This window comes from Calliphora vicina, chromosome 4, assembly GCF_958450345.1.
Source record: "Calliphora vicina chromosome 4, idCalVici1.1, whole genome shotgun sequence".
Lineage (NCBI taxonomy): Eukaryota > Metazoa > Arthropoda > Insecta > Diptera > Calliphoridae > Calliphora > Calliphora vicina.
In genome coordinates this window covers 35,208,147-35,218,784 of record NC_088783.1, presented here as the reverse complement: position 1 = coordinate 35,218,784, position 10,638 = coordinate 35,208,147, and the positions used below count along the sequence as shown (strand labels likewise).

Here is a 10,638-nt window from a genome sequence, read left to right as displayed (position 1 = left end):
TACATAAATTATTATTTTCATTGTATCTCAATAACTCTTTTTCAAAATTTGTTAAAAATCTTAACATCAAACCATCAGGATAATTAATGAAAATTTTCAAAAAAATTTAATTTTCTCATATCGATGGCTTAAGATAAAAAAGGTGTAACTAATTTTTTGTTAAAAAATATCAATGAAAACAAAGTAATATTAAATAACTTCATTAAAATAAAAAAAATAAATTTTAAATGATAAATAAAATGTGATGTCTCTTCTTATTAAAAATTACATTACAACTTTTTTTGTGTCTAAAATTTTATGGATTTTATTAAGTTTTTTCCTCATCCTGTAAAGTAACAAAAAATCGAGTTACGCCTTTTTTATATTAAGCCATCGCTATACATATGTATTAAAAAATGTTTTCTTTATTTTAATTAAAGTTTTTAACACATTAATATTGCAAAATTTTGCTTAAATTCGAATTTCCACATGAAAACTGATACTTAATTTTATCATTTCTTTTGTCATTACAGAAATTTCTTCAACTTCGGGTAAGTTTTCACTTTTCACTTACTGTTTTTCTCTGAAAAAATTTTAATAAATAAAAAAGTCATATTTGTTTTTTTGTTTAAAAAATATTTTAGTTTATATATTTTTTGTATCATTATCTTATAAAACTAATTAACATTTGGGGTTTTTTCTTACACTAATAAAAATTCTTAAAAACTAAAAAGTTTAGAGTCTTCCTTAAAAAATATTGTATAAAAAAATATTAAAATTTTTAAATCATTGTCTTCCTTAATAAACTACTTAATGCTAAAAAATATAATTAAATAAAATTAAACTAAATTATTTACATCAAAATAATTAAAGGCACTTGAGATATTTAAATGATTATTTTATAAAATTTTACACATTCACACAAAATTATCAAAAAAATTTGACTAGATTTATAAAACATTTAAAAAAATTATATAAAAATATTTTATACACTGGCAAACAAAATAGAAATCCCTGATTTGAATTTAAATTATTGAGTTTTGTTATGATTTTAGCAGTCTTAATATGTCTGGATAGCTGGTAACTAATTTCCATTCCTCTTACTGTTCTTGCCACAAAGAAATATAATCCAAAATTTCCTCATCGTCCGGTGTGCAATCCTCCTCATCGAGTGTAAAATTATCATAAGGTTCGAATTTCAATTGTAAGTTGCCATCGAAATGGGGAGGAGTGGTTTGTTGATTTTGCTGGAAATGTTGTTGCAATTCTTGGACTGTAGGTTGCTGATGTTGAGGTTGCTCGAAATTTGGCGAGTCATAGGATAAGCTGGAGTTGAAGGATGAAGAGGGCGAATGGGAGCCGATGTTCTCCAATGGAGCAGCCTGATTGTGAGGTGGGGAATAGGAATTTAGTGACACTGGTGACAGTAGAGTTGTGCTGTTGTTGTAGGGATTATTTAAATGTGACACTTGTAGATTGGCATCCATTAGGGAAGGCAGAGGACTTGAAGGCTGGGTATAGTAGACTGGAGTATTTGTGCTGGTATATGAGGATGAAGGCGATGAAGAGCCTGTTGATGATGAGCTGCTGAAGGAACTGTTACTGGCTGAATCACAGTGTCCGTTAGCTTGAGATTCATACTGTTGCTGTGGTTGTGTTGAACTGCCACCATTTAGGTCGTCCAAAAGATCTTGCAATCTTCTGATGTACTCAACTGCTATGCGCAGAGTATCCACTTTACTTATCTTTTTCTGTGGACCACGTCCACCGCCCTTGGTTAGATCAGCAATGATGGATTGTGGTATGTGCTGGCGTAGACGCGAAAAACTATTATTCACTTGTTTAACACGATTACGTTCGCGAGCATTGCGGCGTAAAACCGATTGAGTTTGATCGGGATTGTAAGGAGCTGGACAATTTGCCGGCACTTTACGCGCTTGGCCATCCTCCGCTATGGGATGGGGTTGTATGTGGGGATATTTCATCATTTTTGTAGCCGCCACAATAGTAGTGGGAAATAAATGTTGTTGCGCTGTATTTGTTTGATTACAACTAACACTTGACATTGTCTTTTTTTAAGTTTTAAATAACACTTAGTTTTTAAGATTTGCTTTAAAAATCGTTATTTGATTTTCGTTTGTTTTTAGGAAATAAAATTTTTGATTTTGATTGATTTAGCTTTGTTCGTATTTAGTTTTTTAAAGAACTTGATCCTACGACACCTTGATTAAGAATGAGTCCCTTTGTCCTAAACCTTTGCATTAAGTACTCATGCTCACGCAAGTTGCCATGGTTTCAGTTTTGTTGATTTTTATGCTCAGGTTGTAAACTATGTGCTCTTTTGGTGCGTGTGTTTCTAAGAAATACCTGTGATCTTGTTAACAGGTAAATGGGAGAGGGAGAGTGCTCTTTTCTTTTATTTCCTCTCTCTCTCCCTGTATGTAGATCAAACAGGTATGAATTGCTCTTTTTATCTCACCTCAAAAAAATCTTATCAGTATTTTTTCACTGTTGTGCAGACAGGTAAATATTTGTGAAATAAATCCTTTTAGTTTAAAGTTCCAACATGTAGTGGGAACAGTTTTTATGAGTTTTGCAGCCATAAATATTGTGCAGCAGCTACCCCTCCTGATGTTTGCAGAGTTAATACACTGTTCTCTGGTTTTTCTTGATGAATACTTTTTTTTTAAGAGTTTGAGTTTTATATGGAGAGCTATGAACGTTTATTGTTATTTGAATTTTAGTTACTCTTTAGGGAATTACTCAGTTGCATTTTTCAGTTATGTTTTGAAATTGTTCTGAGCTGGAGCTGCTGCAGGTTTTGCGTTTGATTTTCATTTGTTCTTGGAGAAATTTTACGTAATTTTGACATAGTTGTTTCGTCAAAAATAGAAGCAGATTTCAAATAAAAATATTAATCTTGTGATTATTTTCTCAAATTCTATTTAAAGCTAGTTTTCATTCATCATGTTTTGCAATGGAAGCTGCATAGATATAGTTCGATTAAAAAGGCATATCTTTTGTACTGCTTTTGTTATAGTTTGCCAATTCTGGCTTTATTATTCTTTGGATAGTAATGTTACTGGTTTCATTGAAAATATCCTCTTCTTAGCATTTACTGATACATACTAGCATTGTTTGAATACATTTCTATTAAAACTAGTAAAATAAAAAAATATTCTCAAAAATTCGTAAACTAAACGAACTACTTAAGCTGAAACGAAAACTGAAAATCGTTGGTGTTCGTCACAGTCTCGTTTCTGAATTGTTTTCGTTTCAGTTGGGTGCGTTGCGGCATAAAACAGAAACGAAATTATTTTTTAAGTTGTCAATTGGAAATTAAATAGAATTTCATTATTTTTGACAAAATCTATTATTTTTTCCTCTTCCAATAAAGAAAATTTATTTTTCATTTTGATTTGCTTTAAATTTCAAATAATAAAATAATAATTATAATAATTTCGTTACTACAGCACCGAAAACAACCTACTTGAAGTTGTTTTCGTTCCGGCCCCAAATGACAGGTTTTTCGTTACTGATTGGTGCCGTTTTGTTACCAATTTTCGTTGCCGATTTCTGAAACGAAAATTTTTTCGGTGCAAATGTATTTCGTTTTCGGTGCCGATTACGGTGTATGCGGAAACGTAGATTTATTGGAAAAATTAAAAACAAATTGTAATAATTTTTTCCAAAAAAAAAAAAAATTAAACAAATTTCCAAAAAAAAATTAATGAATGAATGAAGATTTTTTCAAGCAAAAAGTAGTAAAATAGAAAAATATTTTCAATTGAAATCTAGCAGGATTTGACGAAAACGGAAATTTGAAGAAAATAGTGAAAATCACGCAGAGAAAAATATAATTGGACATGGTTACTGTAACCATTTAAATAGTGTTACAAGATTTTTAACAATATTATAGTCACAGTAACTATTTACATGATTGTGGTAACCATAATATGGTTAATTTCTGAATCACATGATTGTATCAACCATATATATGGTTACAATAAATAAATATATGTTTGTGGCAACTATATTTATGATGAATAATTTTATCATAATATGTTGTTCTCAGATTATGATAAGAATTAAGCCGAGAGCAACATAATATGATAAGTCCTTCATCATATGAATGGTTGTCACAAACATATATTTGTTTACTGTAACCATATATATGGTTGATACAATCATGTGAATCGTTAATTAACCATATTATGTTTACCACAATCATGTAAATGGTTACTGTGACTATAATATTGTTAAAAAACTTGTAACAATATTGAAATGGTTACAGTAACCATGCCCAACTATATTTTTTCTCTGCGTGATAGTAAAAACAAAAAATATTGCGTACTTAATATTTGCAACGCTTTTTCAACAATTAAATAACGAAAACTTAAGCTCACATATCACGAAGTCAAAATATAAGCGAATAATAAATAAACGAATTAATAGTTAATCTTTACGAATAAGTAAATTATAAAAATTAATTCTATGACCCTTGACTTTTATGATAGCGAACACATAAAATATGTTCTTTAATCTCTTGTATAAATGAAGTTTAGGTTTTCCAATTTTATAGTTCAAATGCCCATACAACAAATTACCTTTATTTCGTGGAATATGATTTTAAAAATATTAAAAATTTTAACTTAACGCAATTATTGATTGTCTTGATCAATCTGCCAAAAAAGACTCAAACGTTTATTGGGTTCGCCAAAATCAAATATTTGCAGGTTATCCAAAATATTAATTCTATGAATATTATGACGACATATCAATTTTCTTACAAAACTAATACTTCCTGTGAAATTTAGGAAGAATGGATTTGGAAAACTTTGTTTTTATAACCATAAGTGGTATTGGTATTCAAAGTTCTCCCTGCATTATTCCAAAACGGTTAAGGTTATATAAGATTATGCTCACCCGAATATAGCTCTCTGACCCCCAGTAACACGAAGTCTGGTTATGTGTTAACGAATAGTTAATGTAACAGTTTTCATAAAAAAATAATTTTAACCTATAGTTAACACATAACGAGACTTCAATCCAACCAATAGAAAAACAAGTAAAAGTGATATGTTCCGCTGTGCCGAATCTTATATACCCACCATCAATATGTGACAATAAAATATTTTTCTGGTATAGCAGTTATATGGGGTTAGGGTGAATTATGGACCGATCCTCTCAAAAGTTGGTACAACATTTTAGGTTCATATGTCCATTTTCATAACGATAATAGGTATAATAAAACACATAATTTTCAAGTAATTTTCTTGTATGGAGATTAGGGACATATGCTGCCCGATTTTCACCATACTTCACAGCATAGACAATAACTAGATAGGTAACTGAGAGCCAAAAACCTAAGTCTGTTGTCAAAAACCTAATTCATGAGAATGTATTGCATGTATTTTGTTATTGTATCACCCGTATGTGTGAAAAGAGAGATAATGCGTTTGCGCATTATACCCTCCCCACTAAGCCAGTCCGTCTGGCTGGCTGGCTGTCCATGTAAACTTTGTGCGCATGTAAACTTTGTGCGCAGAGTATTTTTTCGACCCAAGGACCAAGCCAATTGAAACTGGCTGAAATCGGTCCATTATTTCACCTAGCCTCCATACAAATGTCCTCTCGAAATTGGACTTTATCGGTCATAAATGTTTGATTTATATATGTAGCTACACAAATTTCTCTCCAAATAAGTTTTATATATACAAAATTCATGTCACCTAATTTTGTTAGGATCGGTCCATAATTAGTCATAGCTCCCATATGGACCCGCTTCCGAAAATCACTTTAACGTGCATAAATCTTTAAAAAATGTTGGTATATACACAAAATTCAACACAAATAACTTTCATATAGACATAAATCACACGACCGAATTCCATGGTGATCGGTGCATAATTGGTCATAGCTCCCATATATGGCCCACTTCCGAAAATCACTCACGAATATAAATTATTGATATTTTAAAAGATCATCTTAATCTGTTTGGAATTTTAAAACATTAAGAATGCCTTGAAATTACTGACTGCATAAACCTGTATTTTTATCATGCACGGAATTTATTATATAGGTTCATATCTGTTTTAAAAATGTTTGAAATTTGTAATTCACAACAATAAAAAAAAACCGGAATTCAAAAACTTTATTTTCACTTCTGGTTTTTACTTTTCATTATATTTTTAAAAGTTTGTATTGTTGTGTACTTTGTAAAAATCCTGAGTGTAGTTTTGAAAAGTTTTATACAAAATTTTTTAATATTTATTATTGATTAAAAAAAAATCTAATCAATAGTATGCTAGGAAAACTATGAACGCATGCATATTGCCAATATAATCATTACTCTTTTTTGTCGAAAATAGTCGATTAACTAAAATGTCGAAAGTTCGAAAAGTCGACTTTTCATAAATTACCAAAAGTCGAAACTTCGAAAAAACGACTTTTTAAAAAACGGAAAAGGTCGAAAAGTCGACTTTTTGTTTCAGCTATAGAACCCTAATGTGCACTTGTCGTTGTGTGACGGTTCTAGAACTAGTTCTTTTATCAATGAATTTTATAGGAAATTGAAACACTAGGAATATTTTCAAGAATCAGTTAGGAAACTATTATGGCGTATTTCGTGGGGCTGTAAAAATATTAGTACACCATAAAGTATACCGATCGACTCAAAATCACATTATAATAACGATGTACTCCCGCTGAAACTGGTAGAAATCGGTCCATTTTGTCACCTAGATCCCATACAAATGTCCTCCCAAAATATGAAATTTTTGAAATAAATGTCCACAAATAAATTGCATATAAAATCACATTTTAACATTTCTTTCGGATCTGTATATAATTGAGTATAGCTCCTATATAAATTACACTTCCCAAAATCATTTTAACAAGCATTAATGTCGTAAAAATGTTGGTATCCACACAAGTAAGTTTCATATAAAAAAACACAATCGGTCCATAATGGTCATAGCTCCCATAGAGAATGAAATCACAGAACATAATTTAATGGTGATCGGTTCATGATTAGTGATATCTGCCATATTAGTAACACTTCCGAAAATCACTCACAAATAAAATATTAAAATTTAGAAGAATAGAAATGTTGGACATGTGTATAATAATATGGTAAAACTTGACCGACTATACTTTCTTATTTGTTTGAATTAAATGAAGTACATATACATAGAATCAGAAATCTTCTGGCCTGCCTAGAACAAAATGCTTAAAAATCATATATTTTAACTATTTTGCAGAGAAACTTATTTTCAAGAAGTTTTTTTTCCATCATACTTGCAACTATTATTAATTTCTTATAATATTAAAAATATCCAACTGAAACTGAAGCCACCTTGACAAAACTGTTGGACTATAAAAAAATCTCTCATCATCATTTGGCCAACATTTAATAACCCCACCTAAACATAAATATTTACAGAAATGTTTAATAAACATTAAAATCTGATTTGTGTTAACTCATTAGACAAAGAAAAAAATCAGCTTTTGAGTGCTTTTTTATAGAGCCAACACATTTGTTGCTTACAAAGTTTGTTTTTCCGCTCACAGGCTGGCTGCAAAGCGTTGTGAAAACGTACGAATAAAATCCTCAAAGTCATTGAAAAATCACTAGGTGGTGCTTTTATTACATGGCCTCTGTTTAAACATAAACTTAACAATTTTATTATTGTTCTTATTAACATTCAAATAGCAACAACTTGGACATGAGCATCAAAAGAATAAGAAAAAAAAAGGATTTTTTTGAAGCAATCAATTGCCAATGACTTCATTGAAGAAAAATACTGGTACATACACGTCAGTAGTAAAGAACTTAATTTCTTAGTGACTTGACTCAACTAAACTCTAGAGGAGGAGGTGGACAGGCTTGAGATTGAGCAAAGAAAGAAAAAAACAACGTAACAACACGATTTTTTTCCGGGCTTGAAAATATTTCTTTAACAAGTTATAATTTCATTAAAATTGTTGAAATTTTTTAAAGTCTACCAGCAGCTCTTTGCGTTTGTTAGTAGAGACACAAAACTAAAAACATTTTAAAACAAGGGACTGGCTAAGAATCAAGCAGCTAAAAATATTTACCAGTGTGTTAATTAATTTAAGATCAACAATATTTAGAGCACAGCCACATGAAATGAAATTATAAAAAAAAATAATCACTTTTAACTACAATGTTTTTTTTTCATTTTCATCTTCGGATTGCACAAGAATTTTTAGAATCAATTCAATCAAGCTAAAGACTCCAATGAAACAAAAATTATATATGCAAGCCTTAAAGTCTGTATAGGTGTTCAAACAATTTCAATTATTTCTCTAATTAAACGATCAAATCTTGCTGAAACGAGGTTTGTGTGAGAAGTATTTTTATAGGTTTTTAGTAGATGCTTATCTTGAAGATATTAAAATGAACATGAGCATAAAGAACATGATTAAGTTTAATTATAATATTGTTTAATATGTAACAGATGGAGAGATAACAAATATTGATGTAATTTTATATAGAGATGCAAACAAAGTCCAATTGAAGTCAAAACTATTGCTCAAAATTAAAATATAATACCAACAGAAGAGCTTGAGTGAAAGAGGATCACAAGCAAATGCGGTTCATCAAAAACATTTATTTCTGTTATCAATAAAGCTACTAAATTTTTATAAGCGATCATATGAGCAAGGATCAATCAGGAAGGGCGTCATCAGCCACAGGGGTTCTTAAATAATTTTTGCTTGGAAATATCATTGATAACTGCTTATATGATAGCTTATAACAATGTAAGCCATTATATTTAATTGAATAAATAAATGGGGGTTATTGTTATAAGCGATCATATGTGCAGGAATCTATCAAATCTCTTACCAACAGGGAGGTATGGTAAAAGGGGATCATAAGCCACTCTAATTTTTTCAAGAATTAAGGAATGATCATCAGAAATGAAGAATGCTACTACGTGGTTACAAGCGATCATATGATCAATTATCAATGATATTATGTATATGATTAAAAAATACGGGTTTTTTTTAATTTTTAGCTGTTGCCTTTTCACATCTTTTTGGCAACATATGGATTCCTCGCCAAAAGAACTGTAAAGAATCAAGTCAATATCGAATACTCTTTTCCAAAGTAAAGCGTATCCCAGAGACAGCGTTCTGCATCGATCGAAACCATCCATCGAAACAAATAGTAGTCGGATAAAACTTCCCAACGACTTCATTATAAATACTTTTAACGGGTAATGCAACATGTGGACGAGTGTTGTCATGATCGAAGTATACATCTCTGGCCCCATATTCTAATGCTTGCTTCAAACGAATCAGTTGCGTTCGCTACAGTTTCCCTATGATGGTCAGGCCAGATTTAAGCAGCTCATAATAGATATAACCCTTTTGGTCCTACCAAATACAGAGTCATGGATATTTGACTTCGATTCGGCTGATTAGCCAGACTTCACATACGATCTCTTGAGCTTCAGGTTATCGTAATGGATCTATTTTTATCTCAAGTAATGATTCGGTGCAAAAATGCATTTTAAATGCATTCAAGATCTCTCAGCATCAATTCGTATGGTGCCAAATATCCCTGCTTTTGGATGAATCCTGCTGCTCGCAAACATTTTGCAATAGCTGCTCGTTTAGATCCCAATGATTTGAAAGCTCTTGTTGAGTTTTACAATAATCTTTACGGAGTAATGCCCCAATTCTTTGTCTTCAAACTTTTTAGGCTGGCCTGGGCAATCTTTGTCTTCCGTGTTAATATCACCTCTTCTGAACCGCACAAACCACCTCTCGCTTCTTGAAAGCGATGAAACACATTCACCATACGCTTTTCACTTTTTTCAAATTAAATAAGCAAATTAAAACTTCCCGCACATGACGCTTTGTTGGCTCAAAAGATACGCCATCTATTGGGTCATACAACCAATATTTAAAACGAACTAAAAGGTCAAAACTTTCACTACAACCCACGCAGACATTTTAATTAAGAACTTTTGATTTCAAATTCCTTGTTCTTGCTCTAAAAGATTGTCAAAAACTTTAATTTGGAAAACTTTTAACCAAGCCATAGCTCGTGCTTTAAGCAGCAATGTAAATACCCCAACAAGAACTAATGTCAGCATCTAAAATTTTAAATCTTTAGTTCCTTCAACTTCCTTTATTTTCAAAAAATTCATTAAAATATTTTCAGCTAATGCCTGTAATATAATCAATTTTCTTTGTTCAAAATCTACCCTTTTTTCTCTCAAAAGATAACACAAATTTAACCAGGTGTTTTTTTCTTCATTTTCTCTTTTATTTTTAGCAAATAAACACACAAAAATTGTTATTGTTATTTTTCCTAATTTTTGCGACAATTGTCATTGAAAATCTCTCGTGTCAATTTTCACTTTTATTTCAAGCATTTCCAAATTCTCATATTCATCATCAGTCATCATTGAAATTCATACGCAGCCATTGTGTTCATCAGCAACCATCATGATCATTATGATCAATGACAATCCTTTTGCTTTAGTTTAATATTCAAGAAATAAAAGTACAGACAAAAAAAATAAGGAATTTTTGAAAGTCCTTTTGTTAAATGTTGCTCTCTCGCATCATTAACACTTTCCATTGTGTTGTTTTGTTGTTTCACTTGCATTCTACTTCTTT

General features: G+C 30.8%; 1 protein-coding gene across 1 annotated transcript; it reads right to left on the bottom strand.

Annotated features, from left to right (window-relative positions):
- Positions 1-594: 594 nt before the first annotated feature.
- Positions 595-2,049, bottom strand: sc (achaete-scute family bHLH transcription factor scute). Its single transcript, XM_065508838.1, has one exon. It carries the CDS (start codon positions 2,043-2,045, stop codon positions 1,080-1,082), a length of 966 nt encoding a protein of 321 aa, XP_065364910.1. The 5' UTR covers positions 2,046-2,049; the 3' UTR covers positions 595-1,079.
- Positions 2,050-10,638: the final 8,589 nt, after the last annotated feature.

Bases quoted from the DNA above. Each gene is read 5' to 3' on its own strand.
- sc (XM_065508838.1), bottom strand. From the start codon at position 2,045: ATGTCAAGTGTTAGTTGTAATCAAACAAATACAGCGCAACAACATTTA.